This window comes from Gallus gallus, chromosome 4 (genome assembly GCF_016699485.2).
Source record: "Gallus gallus isolate bGalGal1 chromosome 4, bGalGal1.mat.broiler.GRCg7b, whole genome shotgun sequence".
Taxonomy (NCBI): Eukaryota; Metazoa; Chordata; class Aves; order Galliformes; family Phasianidae; genus Gallus; species Gallus gallus.
This window is the reverse complement of record NC_052535.1, coordinates 66,601,592-66,620,957: the sequence shown is the minus strand read 5'-3', so window position 1 is coordinate 66,620,957 and position 19,366 is coordinate 66,601,592. Positions and strand designations below refer to the sequence as shown.

Genomic DNA, 19,366 nt, shown 5'->3' with positions numbered 1-19,366 from the left:
GAAAAACAAACAGCAAATCCCGCTCTCACACAAAGTCCACTCAGAAGAGTTTCCAACTTAGCAGTGTGGATCAAGTCATACTGTCAAGTAACTGCTTAGCCTGAGTATCAGTTTCATTATTATAGGGTTTTTTTGTTGTTGTTGTTTTATATCAATTGTTTTGAGGCTACATTGAGTCTTTTTCTCCCTCATAAATGTATCTTACTGTGTACATGTATATAATTATTATTTGTCAGCAGTTGGTTTTGGCCAACATTTCTAGTGTTATTTAGATAAGTTGCATTATGTACTATAAATGTAATAAAATATTTAGAGAAAAAAGGCTCCATGGCAAAATTATTATTAATTTTAACCATCTTTTATCTCTACAGTTAAGGCCTCCTTTTATTGTGGCAGCATAATCAGAAACATAGGCTTGATTAAATTTGTTCTTTTTTTTCCCACCAAACTCCAGGGAAATAGTACACTCCACTGTTATGGAGAGAATGTGCACAGAGCTCTGACAGCATTCATCTTGTGAATTATCTTCTCAGCGGTGGCCTATCACCTGTTTTGCAACCTGTGGTGGCTACAGTAAAAATTAAAAGAGCCAGAATTTATTGGTACTATATAGTTTCCTTGAAAAAGATGCCATTTCCTGGGCCTGGCACAAAATAAAGACTGCAGACAAAAAATAATAATAATTGCATTGAAAAAAATACAGCAAATACATATAATACAATCCTAATTCACAAAGAAGAAGGACTGCTATACAGGTGAATGAATTTATACTGCTGTTAAAATAACAATATTGAGATTAAAGTCCACCTATTTAACTTGCCAATATGCTAAAGAATGATTTATTTTATTTTATTATTTTTTTTTTAATGACAAGAAGCCATATGTTTTTTTGCCTTAACTAAAGAATGGAAAAGAAAACATGATTAAAAATAAAGAGGAAGAAAAGGTTTCAATAAATGAAGATTCTTCAAAGCCTTTACTTGCTCTTCATTTATTAATGAAGATATGTACATTCTACACAGGCTACAGGCACCTAGGTTTGTATTCATCAGTGTGCTTAGTGTTCTGGAATAAAAGCAGATCAGTGCAGTGCTGAATTAGGTGCACAGTATTTACTGTTAAATTGTGTCAAGAAAGTTTTAAAATACACTAAAAAGATACAATAGTGAATAGATAAAATCAATTGCAATGTGTCAGGTTACAAGCACAACCTTGTGTTTTAGAACTCCTTTGTTACAACGTTTTTGAAATAAAGTGATGTCTGAGTAACGTTAGGTTTTCACTAACCGAAGACCATACTTCTGGTTATACACTTACAGCTGCCAAATTTCAGTGGGCATGAGTGAGCATCCATAGGGAAGTCCTCCAGGTGCATTGGACATTCGGCTTGGACTGTAAGCCTAAAAGGCAAAAAGATCACTATGCATTTAAGTCAGTTAGCAGGACAAGAAAATCAATCCCACAAAAAATGAACAGTTAATGTGTATTTAGGAGATAAAACTGAAATTTTATATTAAACTAATTAAAATTTAGATCAGCTCTTGCTTCCTCCCTTTTATGTGCTCCTTTGGAAAGCACTGACATACTACATCAAAAAACTAAAACAGCCAACTTCAAAACTATAAGGAATGGCCATTTAAATGAAAATATAAATTATGTAACTGAAGGTTTTTAAGAACTGTCATTTTCTTCTCATAATATTCTGAGGTACATATGTGATTATATGGCTCTGAAAATCTCATTACAAAAGCACATAAAATGCAGTTGACTTAGGAAAAGACTGTGTTCGATGTTTTTTTAAATTCTTTTTAAGAGTCTGAATGTTAAAATTGTAGGGGAAAAAAAAGTGTATTCTTTTAAAACACTGCTGCTATTCATCCTCTGTGTTACTTGTGATTAGCATTTTTGTTTGTTTATAGGCATGACAGCATGTTAAAAATGCTCATCTGGTGTTACAACATGTTACCTTTGTTCATCTGGTGAAAAATTCCCAGCAATATTGCTGTATTAAATACATAGATTAATACAGTAAAACATAATTTCAAACAGTTTGAACAAGTATTGACATATTTTTATTTCCCACTATTTTAACTCAGTTAATTAATTAATTAAATTTATCCTTCTCCATCCTATCCTGTAGGTCCCCTTTGGGTTGAAATTTTTCCTGAGCTTTATGTTGCTCTTCATCCATCCTCAAATATCAACTAAGTTTTCCTGCACTCCCAGTGGTTCACAGTCCTTGTATTCCCAATCAGATTTTCCAGATTTCATCCCAAAAATTCTATTTCAATTATCTCTGTCCCCAGGAAAAAGGTTCTGAAGTCAGGAGGAAGAGATAGAAAAGAGTCGGCAAAAGGCACAGGAGAATGCTTCATGAGGTCTTTACTTTAAATCACACTGTCATTTTAAGCTCATTTTAAGACACAGATAAAAATGGCTACTTAAAATCTCTGCAACAGAAGCAGCTTACACATGTAACTCACTATCTCAGAAGAAACATAATTAGAAATCGTGAACTTAAAATAAATAGAAAATGTACCTCCGGAGGAGGTACACCAGGGGGTCCTGGTGGACAAGAAGCTGGACGTGAGCCAGTAGTGTGCACTTGCAGCCCAGAAGGCTAACTGTGTTCTGGGCTGCATTAAGAGGAGAGTGGCCCTTAAGGACGTGGAGCTCTTGGAGCAGGTCCAGAGGAGGGCCACTAAGATGATCAGAGGGCTGGAGCACCTCTCCTATGAGGAAAGGTTGAGGAAACCAGGCTTGTTCAGCTTAGAGAAGAGAAGGCTCTGGGGAGACCTCATTGTGGCCTTCCAGTACTTGAAGGGAGCTTATAAACAGGAAGGGGAACGGCTGTTTACAAGGGTGGATAGTGATAGGACAAGGGGGAATGGTTTTAAATTGAGACAGGGGAGGTTTAGGTTGGATAGTAGGAAGAAGTTTTTCACACAGAGGGTGGTGACACACTGGAACACATTGCCCAAGGAGGTTGTGGATGCCCCATCCCTGGAGGCACTAAAGGCCAGGCTGGATGTGGCTCTGGGCAGCCTGGTCTGGTGGTTGGTTACCCTGCACATAGAAGGGGGGTTGAAATTCGATGATCATTATGGTCCTTTTCAACCTAGGCCATTCTATGATTCTATGATTAGCAGCCTACCCTTCAACACTCATTACAACAAGGGCTTGTTAGTTATGCCTATACATACATGCCATTTATAACACTTACAAATTATTTTTCTAACCAAATTTAATATATTTTACCAGCTAAGTACTTTGCTTTCCAGAAGCAAAAATGAAAACTTTAAATAAAATCCTGTCACTAGATATATATATAAAATAAAATAGTTATTAAAGTGCAAGGTACATTTTCTGCATAGTTCCTGTTAGAAAGAATTTAAGGCCATACTGCTGAGTGATAGGGAAGAGACGAGGAATGCTGTCACTTCAGGAAGTGACTGGAAATCTTCAGATTTTTCCCACAGGAATTTGGTAGAACTCATCCAAGAAGATAATGAGGCCAATAATCCAGCTGAAATATCTCTACACCAACGTATAAGCATGGGAAATAAGGAGAAAGAATTGGAAACCATGATGCAGTCAGAAAACTATGACCTAATTAATACCGCAGAAACCTGGAAGGACAAATTGCACAACTGGAATACTATAATTATGGGATGCAACATTTTAGAAGACCTAGGCAGGGTAGCTGGGGTTGAGGAGTTGCCCTCTGTTTAAAGGAGTGGATAAATTCCGAAGATATGTCCCTGAAAAAGAGCCATGACCAGGTTGAGAGCTTGTGGGTTAAAATTCAGAACAAGACCAATTAAGGATGTCTGGTGGTCAGGATCTACTACAGACTGCCTGATCTGCTATATGATCTGTTTAGCCTGTTTTACGAAGCCTTCTTGCTTCAGCTTGAGCTCATTGTGGCCTTCCAGTACCTGAAGAGAGTTTACTAGCAGGAGGAGTATCAACTTTTTCCATGGTCTGACAGTGATAGGACAAGGAGAAACTTTACAAGAACAAGAAGGAGCTTTAAACTAAAAGTGGGGAGATTTAGGATGCATGCTAGGAAGAAATTCTTTACTCAGAGAGTGATGAGGCACTGACATGGGCTGCTCAGAGACGTTGCATGCTCCCTCCCTGGAAGTTTTCAAGGCCAGGTTGGATAGAGGCCCTGGGCAGCCTGATCTAGTGGTTGACAACCCAATCAGTGGCAGGAGGATTGGAACAAGGTGACCTTTGAGGTTCCTTCCAACCTAAGACACTCCTTAATTCTATGATTTATTTTCTTGTTTCCATTGATCTCAGTAATAAATCTGCCTAATGGTTCAAGCTGTCTATTGTTGTGTACTGCAACAGACAGAAGTTTTATGCAAGTTTAATTGTTCTGAGACAGAGCGTAAACTCTTGAATATCCTTAGCAATTCCCATCCATAGGCTTTAAAGCATTTTATGCAGACCATCCGTATCTTTCGATATGTTACATGTTCGTGAGAACTGAGAAACACATAGAAAAACTGATATATTTGAATAGATTTGTAAAAGAATTGGAAAAGAAATATGTTTTCTTGGTGTTTTTTTCAGCTGGGTTACAAATGAAAAAAAAAGAGTCTTCTTGGACTGATAACTGGAAAAATTGTGTAAAAAAATAACACGAACAGAGAAAAAAAAATACATACCTCATGGTGTACAGAAGAGTTCCATCATCTTGAATTCGTAGAAGCTTGTTAGGCATTGTCATGTTATGAGCGACTGACTTTTTCCCATTGTGAAAAAAAGTATCTGGAGTCCAGATTTTGCTGGCCATTAAATTGTTCAATCGAAGAATATTCATTGGGCCCTTAAATTTTAACCGCTCATCCTTCCATCTCTGACGGAAGAAGACATCTATTGTGTATTCCTATAATGGAATAAAGATATGCATTTTTACTATGGAACAAGTCAGAGAAACACTGGTTGTAAAATTCCTTTGGCAAAATTTTGTCAGGGCAGAACAACTATCACACAAAATTTTATGTCTGAATGTCAAATCCTTTCAATATTTAGTTTTCTGTACCTGATACATATAGCACACGTGACAAAGGTAATTTCAATGAATTTAAAATAAGAAATAAGAAAAAATACACAGAAGGATATGATGCTCATGTAGCAGATGCACCTGTAGGAGGGTGAACAAGCATTTTAAGAGCATGGAAAATGCCCAAAACTGAAAGGAAGAAAGACAAGGTTATTAATATATGGCACAATATATGCAGGCAGATTGATATAAAGAACAGTGTTCCAAAAAGAGAAGCAAGATCTGTAAATGTATACATTTTATTAGCAAAAGTACATAGACAAGGAGCAAATGCATAACAGGTGTCCTACACTCTATCTGCTGAACTCTAATGCCTAATCTTGAGAAGAGAAAAGGATGCAAGCAAAACAGACAGATGACCTGGATCAGATTCTTGCACCTAGATATTCCATTTGCTGTTTTTTGTTGCTCTTCTAAACAAAAAACAAAAGACACCGCACTGATGATATAAGTTCACAAACTATAAATTGGAACTCTAAAAGGCTTTATTTGTTTGTTAATATCAGCACAGCATATAAATTTGAAATCAAAGATCATAAGTGTTTTGTTGAAATTAAACTGTGGTTTGGGTACTGGCAAATGTCAACTTGAAGCAATTTCAATTTTATTGGACAAGTGCAAAATGGACACATGATTTCATATCCCACATATTCCAACAGCCTGTACCACTGCAATGACTCAGAAGTTCTGATAAATTTCCATCAATATCACATATTCAAGTTACTACAACGCAGAAGTGTTTTCAAGGAACTTATCAAGTCCATACCACCTTTTTGTGTCTCCCTTTAGTGCTGATTAACAAAGCTTAAATTTTTTCTCAGTCAATCATGTTTTGGAAACAAGTGCTGAGCAGAGAGCAAGCATAAGCTTTTCTCATCATCTTTTCCTGTGTGAGCGCAGGAGCTACAAGGACCTTTTCCAAGACAGAGACAGAAGCTAAGAAGAGCAGGTGGAATAAAGGAAAGAAAATTCAGTTATCTGAAAGATCATGGCAAGGGTAAGAGAGAAAGTAGTTGTAGTTAAAAACTGTATTAGGTGCATGGAAAGACCCTTTTTGAATGATATAATGGGATGCATATAAAGTCACCTGACAAAACTCACAGTCCCAATTCATATCAATATCAAGAGGCCTTATGTTACTGTAATACAATTTTGCATTTTTCTAATTCAAATTATTATTACTCAGATATTAAACAAAACTAACACTAAAATACACATAAAATTAATTTCTTTGGATTAACAGAAATGTCAGTTTTTATCTACAGTAGTATTCTAGTAAGCATATATGTAAACAGGCACTAATTCATGACAAATAATTTCCCTACTTCTCCATTATATACCACATTTAAGAGTCCTGTATTATTTGCTAATTTCTTGTTGTTTTATTTGCTAACTATCCTGTGACTTAAAATCCCATCTGCAGATTCCAAGTAATCTAACAGTTCAGTTACAGATCAAGGACAGTTACTAATCATCTGAAATCTTGGAGGATAGGGAGCAGTGGAAACTGCATACTTGAAGCAACAGACAGAATATATGAAATCTGGCTAGAAATATCAGTTAGTTCAAGGGGAAATATTGCCCTAAAATCTTCCTTATCATATCTGTCTGAGAGGCTTCGCCAATAAATCATTGCTATGCATGAGAAGATTGATGTTTGAGGTATACATAAGAGGAAAGAAGAGCCTAAGGGAGCCAGGCTTTGAAATTCCACTAAAATTCAAGAGAACTGAGTGATAAGTCCTACAATATGCTTTGAAAAATAGCTCCTGCACATAAATGTTTAGAATATAAATCTTAAATTTTTATAATGTCTCTAATAAAGAATTTCAAAGGTTACACTTCTTCACTGTCTTCCATCATATATAAAAAGAATTACTCAAGATATAAAAGAGAAAAAAGCAGACATGAAATGCCACTAAATCAAAACAGCAACATTTCAAGAAAGCACATCTGATGCATAGCCACAGCTTAAAAAGCAGAACAAACAGGAGAAAACCTGATCTGTAGCCTTGAAAGGTCCCTGTGATAAACCCTAACTCATCTACAGGTAACTCTGCTCTCCCTGCTGGCAATTTCCCTTCTTATCCATGCTGGAAAACACTATTTGACAGAACATGCGTTGTTCTGAGAAGACGGAAAAAGACAGTTACCCAATGGCTGGTGAAAATCATCACAAACATCATCTCCTTCCATTCACCACAACAACAATAAAATCTTTGTTTTTCCCTATAGATCTCAATGTGTTTTGGAAAGGAAGTTGCAAATAGGAAGAGAAACCAAGGCAGTGAGATGAAATTAATTTGTCCTTGCCCATTTACACTGTGATTACAAAAAGCAAAATACAACCCATACATTTTGCATCCCAGTGCTATATTCACTGATTCCTATTCTGTTCTACTTACGCTCGTGAATCCCCCTATGATGATTACTATGGGAAAAAAAAAAAAAAAAAAGAGAGAGAGAAAGATAAAACTCTTGAAATATTTTGAATCTAATCAATATGATAAAATATCAACATTTACCAGAAGATACATACATAAAGGCTTTGTAACCCTTTCCTGTTCCATCTATGTATCTCTTAGTTGTAAATGCTGCATTATGCAGCATTTGAAACTGCATGGTTTGTTGGTAGTTTTTTCTTTTTAACCCTTAACAGCCCTGTTAAAAACATAAGTGATGTCCTAACTGATGCTGCATTTCAAAGATACCTGTATTCATTTTTAAATAAATGTATTTTAACATTATAAATATAAATAATGTCTGCCAGATATATACAACCTTTAATGCTGTAAGTAAAAAGTGTCATATTTCTAGAGAATTGTGGCATGATCTTCCTCTATTTGAAGAACTCATTTCATGCCTTTTATTTCTGCTCCTTCTGCCAACTTCAGTCATTTCTGTCTAAGCATTTAATCTAAACAAAGTATTAGAAATTCTGTAAAAAAACACATTTAGCCAGTTTAAATCATAGTGTTGAGGGAAGATAACGTCTTCCTATTCAAATCCATTTATGAAAAACTGCTTCTCACTGGCTTGCTCTCAGTTTCCATAAACCTGATACAGAACGAACTCTGAGTATAAAATAAGCACTGTGGAAGGGTAAGAGATAAATGGGAAAGATACAAATTGGAATAACTTAAAGTCTTTTATTTATTATTCACAGTACTGAAAATACAAAGATTTCAGATTACTCTTTTTTTTTTGTTCAGACATGGAGAAAGGGCAACCCTGAAACACAATGGATGCTTGGTGCCAGAGACAGGAATTCAAACTGAAATAACACGAGGAGCTAATATCACTGGTTGTGCACAGTCTCAGACAAATGAATCTCCAATACTGATCTACTCGACAGAATATTGCACAAGAAAACAGTCTTTCCCAACAGAAAAAAAAGGAAAAAAAAGAATAGAAATTATGCAAGCCATCATGTGAGGTATCCTCCTCAAAATTACCTATGGATTTAACTTGCAAAGGCCCCAGTCCTAGTCTATAATAAAAGGGAATAGAGCAATTCATTTACCAACTTATCAGAAATACAACTAATTAAAAGATAACCTAGAGGCTCTCAACAGCATAGAAAACCAAAGGTATTTCCTGTTTCTGCTTTTCTTTTAGTCTTATTTTTTAATTCTGATACTGAACTAAAATAATACCTACAGTAAAAATGATTGCTGTATTTTTTTTAATCTTTGGGAAAAAATTACTTAGAAACAGCTAAAACTTCAAGTTCTATGGAAAAAAATCTGAAAAATGAAACTGAATAAGGAAATCTGAAAAACAGAAAAATGCGGTCTGGAGTTCAGCCGCTTCTCTGAAGTACTGCCCCCACTAGTAGTGAGAGATGCTATAACAAACCTGGTCATTTCTGGCTTTGATCTTCCGCCTTCATTAGATTTTGTGTGCTGACTATATTTGGAAAACAAAAAACATTATTGAAAGTTTAATTGCAAGCTGACAACACTATGCGGTGTACTGAGTATAACCACCTCTGTGAGTGGAGTGAAAACTGAACAAAAATTCTAAACAGAAAAACTAGAAGTCTATCAGCAAGACATTTAGGAAAAAAAATTCTGTGTAGAAATACACTTAATGATTCCTGTGGGTCCCTTCCAACTTAGGATATTCTATGATTCTATGAAAAAGGGAAAAATACAGATGTAACTGCAATAAACAAAGCTTTCCTAATACAACAAACAAAAAGCTGAGATTAAAAATTGAAATGTAGAACTGTAAGAAAGCCTGTTAATACTCAGAGAAAACTGACAGGTCCTGTCATCTACTGTGTACCATAGGGAAGTAGGAAAGACAGTTCCCAATGACAATTAGAAAGGCTTCCATGAGACAGTACTTTAAAAAAATTTACACAGTGTTCTGCAGATCTCATGTAAACGCTCTCAGTGGCTGTATGCTGTCTTACCCCAGTAAGTATGGTTTGAGGAGAAAAAATATTTTTCATTTATAATTTATATTTTGTTCTCTCAAGGAGATCAGCACTTGTATGGCTATCTTGGATATTTTAGATGCTAAAATTTGAGGTGAATCTGGAGGAAAGTAATTCTGAGAAAAAGCTGTACAAGTAATAAGACTGCAGTGCTAAAATCATAACTATTATCGTATCTATAAAGCTATGCCAACCCACCATTGGGGAAAAAAAAACAGAGAAACTATTAGTTTTAACTGCTTAAATTAAATCATTCCCATTTTGTCATCCTGAAAACCATATTCCAACCATAATTATCCTTCAGTTCAGAATTTTTAAAAATGAAAGATTTTAATTTAATTACAGATGTTTTAATTAGCCACTTCAATCATAATTTAACCTTATAACTCTTCTTACAAAATTCAGAGAAGCTTCGTTTTACATCTGTTCTGTTCATTTTTTTGTTTGTGTTTTTTAAATAATGCAGCTTTCCTTCTCTCAGGCTAATGTCAAAATAAATTTGTATCACTGATCTGGTTGGAAGCCTATAAGACATAGCATCATAATACTGAAACATTTCAGAGAAATAATAGCTCAAAAAGACAGAACAGTGAAAATTAAACTTGCTTAATCCTGCTTAATTTCTTTGACTTCCTTAATTCCCTGTAGTCCTCAAAATGAAATTGAAAATTCCTGTTGTATATTGACATTTTCTTCAACATTACACTGTGATTAATATACAACTAGCACTTTTCTAACACAGCTAGTATGGGTACTATCATATTTTAGTTGTAGCAGCTCATTTGAAGTACAGTTTGCAAAAGAGTCCTGGCCAAGATTCAACAGATTTGGTAGCTGAGTAGTTTGGGGAGAACAGAATGTAGCATATTTTTTTCCCTTTAGACAACATGTTAATCCATGATGAGGATCTTTTTTTAAAATTTTTCTTATTATAATTATTATTTTTTTTTTACGCTAAATGCATTTGCAGAATAATCTCACCTTCAGATTTTACCTCCTGAACTTATCAACCACAACTTCAGCTAGTCTAAAGACAGTCAGGGCCAAATTTGTCTAGACTTAACTACTTTTTGGACTGGAAAAATACAGGCAGTTGGAATGAAATCCTACTTATTTTTCCATTGAACAATTTAGAAGGAACCCTTAAAAATTAAAATAGCATTCCCAACATTTACAGAAGAAAATATCTATAAACACTCTCTATAGTAGTTAGCATTATCAATTCAGTAAAGCAATATCTAAATGAAAGAGTAATCATTGTACTAACATTACTTTCATACCTGACAGAGCATATGATAGTTTGGAAGTTATTATTTCAAAACTTGACTGCCCATACATTTCAAAATGATTTAATAATTATCTACTTAACAAGTTAAATTAACCCTGAAACTTTTAGTAGTAGATATTAAACTGCTCTTACTTACCTATCAACATATTTGCACATGACCTACCTATTACAACAGTTTCCAAACTTACGTACATTGGTCTTATTCAGTATACACCTCTGAGCACAACTGTTATAGTGGTGGCATCAAATGACTTGATATCTCACTGTGCTGTCATATCTGCCTGTGTAAACGAAAATCCAGAGTTCTCCTAACAATTACATAAATGTCAGGAGCTGGAGATTGGGATCAGGACTTTTCATTAAGGCCCCATTTCAACACAAATGACCTGCACGCTCTTTGGTGAGTCTTCCTGTGCCTCACAAATCTCTAAAACTGGTTTAACTCCATCTCCCAATTTCACAGGAATAGTGGAGCTAGAAAGATTGTGAAATTATGGTGGTTTTTTTTTTTTTTTTGGTAATTATAATGAATTAAATATGAATTCAGAAACTTAATATTATTAGGAAAAACAAAACAAGTGAATCAGTAACATATGTAGTTTCAAAAAGAAAATAAATATATGGTTTTTCTTCAAGACAATTTTTTGTGCAAACCGTAAGTACTATATTTATCACAATGGAAACAAAGCTCAAAAAATGAAATCACCACAAAAAAAAATTAAAATAGCAGAAAGCATTCTCCAAGTCTATGACTACCTGCTAATCGGTGAGCAAATACCCTTAAAAATGCACACTTTACTAAAAAACATTTCATTTCAATGCAGCTTAGCTTGTAGAGTCAAAATGTTTCCTGTTTTATATGATGCGTAATGCGAAAGTTTTCATAGAAAAAAGGAAACGTTGCTTAGTTTTAAAAATATTCATTTTCTTATACATATAAATACATGTAGATAATTTTTTATTAGTTCATATAGAGTCATTAATGTTTAAAACTGTTCATAAGAAATTTCATCATTTTTTTCACCACAATTAGTATAATCTGCTTTCTGTATCTTGCTTAGCCTCGCAACCATTTGTCTATTACACCTGCCTTAATAACAACTCAGATATTCGAGGGGCATTCATGTAGTAAGGGGCCAGTAGGGAAAGGAAAGGGCAGATAAGAGAACTTTCTGATTATGCTGTCCCTCCCTTCTTTCCTATCAGAGGTGCTATGTCCATGAAGATCTTCCTCACTAGTGCAACACATTCTCCCTAATCTATGTATGATTTGCAGTGAGTTACAACAGACCCTTGCCTCCGAGCTTTTTCTCTATTGCTGTTTTCATGAGAAATTGTGATCCAGAGTTTATTCCTTTATAATGTCATTAACTTCATTTAATTTGCCCTGCTGACACTAGTAGACCTAAGAGACTATGAAAACCCTAAATGCTCAACAAAAATAATACACATTTGGTTTTAGACTCTTGAGAATATCAGGCCAGATGAACTTGCTTTCCTGAAACATCTTTTCATGTATTGCTGTCACAAAAATTTCTGCTTGAATTCTGTTCACAAGGTGAACCACCGATGAATACATTTATATGAATTCCACTATTTCGGTAGATTTTTTTGTTCATAATGCTAAGTTACTAAATTGCACTAATGTTGCAGATCAGGTCTGTAAAACTGAAGTTTATGAGCCAACTTCCAAGCTATATTTTGAGAAGACTTATTACAGACTAACTGAAGTTAGTCATGTAGTAAGTGTGCAGTTTAGTTTTATCCAGGAGGAATTTATTTCACCTGCATCAAGACTGTTCCAGAACATGAACCAAAGTACATCCAAGGGCAACAATTGGAAGATTCATTGACCCAAACTAAATAGTTAATAACAATGTATGATATGAGGTCTATAAACCAAGTTTCAACTTTGGAACTTCTAGAATCCGGCACTTACCAGCTTCAGAAAAATTACTCCCAATTTGCCCACAATTAGCAGAAGCCAAATATAAGTTTGAAAGCAATTTTATAGTATATTCTATTTACATATAGTATATGTAAAATCTTTTACCATGGACACAAAAGATTCAGAAACTCACCATGTCTGTGTCTGAAACAGGTCCAAAACTGGTCACATATATGTTGGTGAAGACTTCAGTAATACTATCTGATATAAAAAGAAAAAACAGTTCAATTGCTTTTAATCTATAGTAATTCAAACTCTCTATACAATTTTTTCAGACATTTTGAGAAAGTTTCCGTCCTTATATTCTTTTAGCCAGTATCTTGTGGCAAACACTGGAGGTCTCTAACCCATGAAATTATACTGCAATTACAAAGAGGTTATCAGAAAAGAGTTTGTTCACCTGAGTAGTACATTTCGATTAAATTACTGTACAACTATCAGAAACCGCACACATATTTCCCATTTTTCTAACAGCAAAATTAACTACTCTGTCTTGGACTTAACAAGGTAGTACAGTTCTAAACACAAAATGCCTTTGTTGCAGAGCTATTATCTCTGTTGTTGCATATCACTCATATCAAAGTCTTTCTGATTTGAAGTTGTTTTCTTCATCCTGAACCGCCTTTTCAAAACCAAAGTGTAAAACTCAGCAGTTCCCTACATTTTAATTGGGTACATGTTTAACTGGTATGTTTTAACATAATAATTATTTCCCTTGATACATGATGCTCCCGAGACATTGTTATGATACTCTAAATACTGTAAATAAATAAATAAATGAAAGTGCTTTCCAATCATTGGAAGCAGACAGCCATGAAATCAGAATATTAAATATTGTACTGCAGGGAAAAAAATAATTGCTGAGCTTTCTGTCTTCAGTTTTCAATTAGCCTCAAAACTGAATGGTATTCACTAAGAGGGACAGCACACACTTGCAGGAAATTTCTCACAGCCATCGCCAGCTGCTGTCTGCATTCAAGAGAGTCAACACAAGCAATTCTCTGCCTTAAAGCCAGTTACTTGGTGGATAAAGAATATTTGAATTCATCTGCACTTTGACTCAAATGAGAATTTCCAATTCCTAAAAACAATATAGCTGCCTGCTGTCTGGGTGATCATGCTATTATATTATCATTTCTTTATTTAAGCATCATTAAATATGGATAGTTAATAGTTTCTATATTGTCAAAAACTATCTTTTGACAAATATGTGGCACACAGAGATTTTGTATGTAATTGTACTGAGGTCAATAATCAGTGACCTCTATTGGAAGAAGGGAAGAAGTCAGCGGTACTCGCCCAAGACTGGAGAGGTTCTACCAGCCACCAGGCAAAGGCAAGACTGTTGTGTGAACAAGCAGCAGTGTATTGTCAAAGGGATGTAGCTGCAGCCAGTTCAGAGATGGGTGTAATGCAGTGCTTTCAGCTAGCTTCTGGAGCATGGAGAAGAAACATTTCTACTTTCTCAATTTTAGGGAAACTTCATCAACCCAACACTAGAAACACACTTATTAGAATACAGAACTTAGTACAGAACTTAGTAAATCCTTTTCTTCCCAAAATAACCTATCTCACAGGATCGTTTCTGCCTTATAAGCATACAAATAGAGGCTGACTCCTACTATGTGTAATTTACACACTCTGAAAGTTCAATATGTGCAATTCCCCTGCACACCTGAGAGATGTTTATCTGCATAACAGAGACCTCAGTAATAACATATGTGGCATCCATACACAAGCTGAGTTGATTTCTACTCCAAAAAGCTTAAAAACTAATTTTAAGTCGATGGACAACAGTCTGCACTGTTTTTAATATTCAACAAGGATAAAGAAAACATATGAAATATAATACCGAAACCACAGGTATAGTTCAGAAGACTAGTGACCATATGATATCTGTGGGACACTCTCCAGAAAAAAGATTATTCTCTCCAAATGGCTACTTGGCACAGGCTGACACAAAATGGAAAAGTGACAAGATAGACTACCCTTCAGGGGGTAAAACAGTGCTACAGACACAAGCTGTGAAATTTGGCCTGTACTGTAATGATAACACACAATCCTAATTATGGTTCCATGAAAAATACTGATGTTACAAATGTATCACCAACGATCAAGTATCCCAGCAGTAAATAACCAGGACAAATTTCAATTATACTGATATAATACTAAGGAACTTTACCAAAGGCTTTAAATGCACTTGACAAATCTGAATCTGCCTCCCTTCCATCCCAAAAAAGAGTTATGGCTGGAAGCACGGTCCTCTTGTAATTCTGCTCTAATACAAGATGTTGTTGTTTGCATCAGGAATATTATTTTGTCTTTACAATTTGTATACAATAAATTAGAGGACATAGAATCATCATGTTGGCCTTTCATTTTAAGTTTTAATTAAAACAAACAAACAAAAACAAACAAACAAGAAGCCCACCAACTTTCCATATTCTCACACATTACTTTTAAATACTTCTGCATCAATCCTTCCATCAGAAATGAGCAAAGAAGACAGAGTTAAGGACAAACATATTGACTGCAGTTATTGAATTGCTATTACAACAGCGTGTAGATTCCTCTTGTTGGTATGCATTAACCACTTCAAATCAAGGATCCTAATTATCCTTGTATTCGAGGACATATATGACTGGGGGAGTGGAGGAGGAATGGATGGGGGAAAGAAAAGATATTATCCAGAGATTCTTAGCTATAAGAACTTCATTTTGGGTTATCATAATTAAGATAAGCACTTCAATGCATATAAAAAGTACTGGGGCAAATTCATCCATGATAGCCTCAGGAATGAGAATTAATGCAAATTAATCATAGCCATTTTTTTTCTGTCCCCAATAACTGCCTTAAGTCAGCATAGCTTCAGGTAGTGGTGACAGCAGTAGGTTCCATTGTAACCAACTGTTCTCCCCTGAAGTGAGTATTTATCCTAACTGCAGGTACTCCACCAGGCCACTGCTTGTTGGGGGCAAAAGAAGCTGCAAAAATTAGAACAGATGGGAAGACAGGGAAAGCAGAATATATAAGAAAACTGAACAGAGGAAGGCACAAAAAAAAAAAAAAAAAAAAAAAAAAGAAGAAGAACAGAAAAGAGTAGATTTTTATTTCTTCCTCCTTTTTTCTCTTCAGATTCTGCATATTTCATGTTTCTATTCATATATTCCACATACAAGGAAACTGTTTCTTAAAGATGTAATAAGCAGAAGTAATTAATGAATAACTCCCTTTACGATCTGTTAATATTATCAGTCTGAGCCTTGTTTCTTCATTGTTAGTTTACTTACTGTTACAATAAAGATTCGTCTTAAGTATAAGAACAAACTCAGTGTTTCATAATCATTATCTATGAAAAAAAAAGTGAATCCTTCTTTTTTTTGCAACAGATATGCTAGTTCTCACTTTGAGAGAACAAAGTCTGTATTAAAACATATCATTTTTGTCCCAGCAGTAACTTACTGAAAATAGTTCCCGGAAACAAAGCGTGGTTTCAAAAGGACTTTTGGTTCAGAATTCATCCAGCAGGCAACACAGCTACAGGCTTTTTATAACTCATATTCTGTTAAGACCAATTAAAGTCATCACATTCCCTGGAGATCAAACAGTTCTGGATCAAAATTACTTCTGCAAAAGTCAAAGGAATGTACTAAACTAACAATTGTTCAGTGCAACATGCATTTGTGAATAAGTCTATTTTTGTGAGAAAAATTAAGGACAGGGTCTATTCGTGATATTTTTTTTTCTTTAATTGATATGTCAACACCTCAGTAAAAGCTTGATTTTCAAGAGCGTGTTAATTGATGGAACTTTAGTGCTTTTGAAAAACAGCCCAGTTTTTCAAAAAAACGTTTTTCAAAAAAAAAAGTTTTTCAAAAAAAAAGTGTTTTTTTTTTTGTTTTTTTGTTTTGTTTTTTTTAGAAGGGGTGGCTAACTCGTTTACACTTCTGATCTCTTAAGTTATTCTGAACTGTTTCCTTTAAAGGTTAGACAAAGAACCAGGAGCAGGAATGGGTAAGAATAGAGTTTTCACATCTGATTTTTCCATTAAGGAAAAAACTATAAAGCACAGAATAAGACATATAGATGCTTTCACCACATAGAGTGCTCTGAAATTCAGCAAATATAGCTTAGCTATAGTACTGTTGTTTTTACCTTTAGAAGTTGTAACTGTTGAAAGAGAAATATATCTTAGTTTAGACCAATTTCTCAGAAGATAGAAGCCAAAATTAAGCAAGCTATTTCAGATGGTTCTCAAGAACTGGTTTCAGCTGATTCTCTTTACTTACTTGATCTGTAATTCTACCAATATTGAGAAATGAAAGAATAAAAAAAAATATTAAATACACCAAACTACAGATTTATAGATACTTATCTCTGTTAAGCTGGTAGGTTTATTGTGTGTTTGAATGACATTTAGTATTTTATAAATATTTAATTATCATAACCTCTCTCTGAAGATGATAATTCTATTATCTGCATTTTCTATATCCTTTGGAAGCTGAAGCAGAAAGATTAAGCAATGCATAAATAATACAAAGTAGAGGATTTTGCCAAATCTGAAGTCAGTTGTTCCACATTAAATGTTCATGCTGGAAAACACTAACATCATTGACTTGTCAAAAATTATGAGAGGAGATCAGAGTGTAGCTGGAGTTGCTATTAGTACGTTTGTCCACTCCATTTTGCCAGTTCTCCATCTGTTGGGATACCCTTTCACATGGACTGATTTGTTACTCAGCAGATGAGCTAGCTCAGCTGAAGTAGACCACCTGGCACCAAATTTGCCATGATTGATGTGTAAATCAATCACGGGTTGAGTAATGGAGATGGTCAGAAAAGTCATATGAAAAGATTCCTCATCACATTTACTGATTTGTCAAACTGCTTGTGGTAATCAAAAATTATCAAAAGTACTTCTTGGTGGGACTCAGCTTTTATAATACATGTATGCAGTTCTAATGCATAGTATGAAACCATTTCTCTTTCTCTTAAAAACATTATTTTAAATTTAGAATAAGTAGTACCCAGGAGAACACTGCAAGACTGTAATTGAAGGGTTGCTACAGCATGTAAAGGAAGTGTGAAAATGAAACACTGTTCTTTAATTATGTCAACAACAACAACAACAAAATAAAAAAAAAGTGAGGTCATGTTGGAGTACTGTGGAACCTTAGTTGAGGATTTCTGAATGTTTGTGGAAATGCTGTCGAAGTTTTATATTACTTTAATTATTTTGCTATTAAAATTATTTAACTAGAATTGACATTGTTCTGACATTGTAATATCATCTCCAAGGACTTGGTTGGCAGTGTTGCCCAAAGGCTTTGAAATTGTCATTCATAATACAAATCAGGAATTGCACAGGTGAAACAACTAGAGTCTTAATTCATCTAACACTGTTTGAACTCAATGAACTGCTGTTATCTGACAAGCTCTTTAGTGTGCCTGTTGACAGCTGAAGTCACTCTCTGGCTGACAGAGAATAAGGAGGTCAGAGAAGGTCATGCAACATGGAGCCATGAGAGCAGCAAATTTCTGGAATGTAGATATTTTAACATTGTTCTGCCAGCTCTTGTTTTTGTGGGGTTTTTTGTTGTTGTTGTTTGATTTTTTTTTTGTTTGTTTTTGTTTTTGTCTGTGTGTGTGTGTGCTTTCTATGGCAGTTTTTTCTATCCCACTACTCACCACCGCCATTCATTATCCACTGTTAAATTACAGCAGTTTCAAAGCTGCACGGACATACATAAATACAGCTGCAATTTGAAAACTGAAGTAGACTTTGCAAAAGAAACAACTTCACTTCTCTCCTTGATGTAACTACTTCACTTCCAAGAGCTTCAGTCTATCCCTGATCTACTGGAAAGACAATTTCTTAACCTGAAAGAAACTTCTCTTTCAGACCTCATCTTTAACAATGCTTACCAGCAAGACTGAATAATACCTCTAAGAGCTACTGTTATAACAGTTACGTATTAGTTACTCACAAAATGTGCATGGAATGAAAAGAAGGCATATCTGCAATTCATATAATGAGCTATTATCCCCACAGTCAGGTAATTTTTCAGATTTGTCCTGTGTGTAGGATACCAGTGTAAATTATAAAAGCACCTACCAAAATAAAAACATTTCCTATGAATGAAAAACTTAGATCCAAGAAATATCTGAGATAAAGTTTTAACTTCATCTACAGTATTAACTTTTAACATTATAGACTTCCTACTCAAATTTTAAAAAGTCATTCTTGGATAGGGCTGAAGACATAACTTAGGTGCCTATTTATCTCTTTAATCATATTGGACAAGCTCTTCAAAGTTATTTAAAATCCACATTTCCACTGAAATCAATACAAGTTAATCTGAATGTCCTTGTGGTCCAAATCACAGTGACTAAATTCAGCACTTATATTTGTTTGAATCTCCCTTAGTCCCAAACTCCAGTCTAGCACTGTCAGTACCTCAAATTCCCTGGCTGCTTATATTTCCACCTTACGGCAAACATATCCTGATACTGCCAAGCAGCTTAAAGAACTGGCTTTCAACCAAGTCCCAGTGAATTCCTTAAACTATATAAAATCACAGATTTACTAGGCCAAAAAAACACAGAGAG

General features: G+C 34.8%; 1 protein-coding gene across 1 annotated transcript in view; it reads right to left on the bottom strand.

The window, feature by feature from the left end:
* Positions 1 to 19,366, bottom strand: part of GABRA2 (gamma-aminobutyric acid type A receptor alpha2 subunit) — a 58,571-nt gene that overhangs the window by 21,046 nt on the left and 18,159 nt on the right. Inside the window, exons 3-5 of the mRNA XM_001233849.6 lie at positions 12,891 to 12,958; positions 4,680 to 4,900; positions 1,318 to 1,400 (exon numbers count right to left, since the gene is read on the bottom strand). Of these exons, the coding sequence (XP_001233850.2) occupies positions 1,318 to 1,400; positions 4,680 to 4,900; positions 12,891 to 12,958 (372 nt within the window). The remainder of the gene's footprint in view (positions 1 to 1,317; positions 1,401 to 4,679; positions 4,901 to 12,890; positions 12,959 to 19,366) is intronic.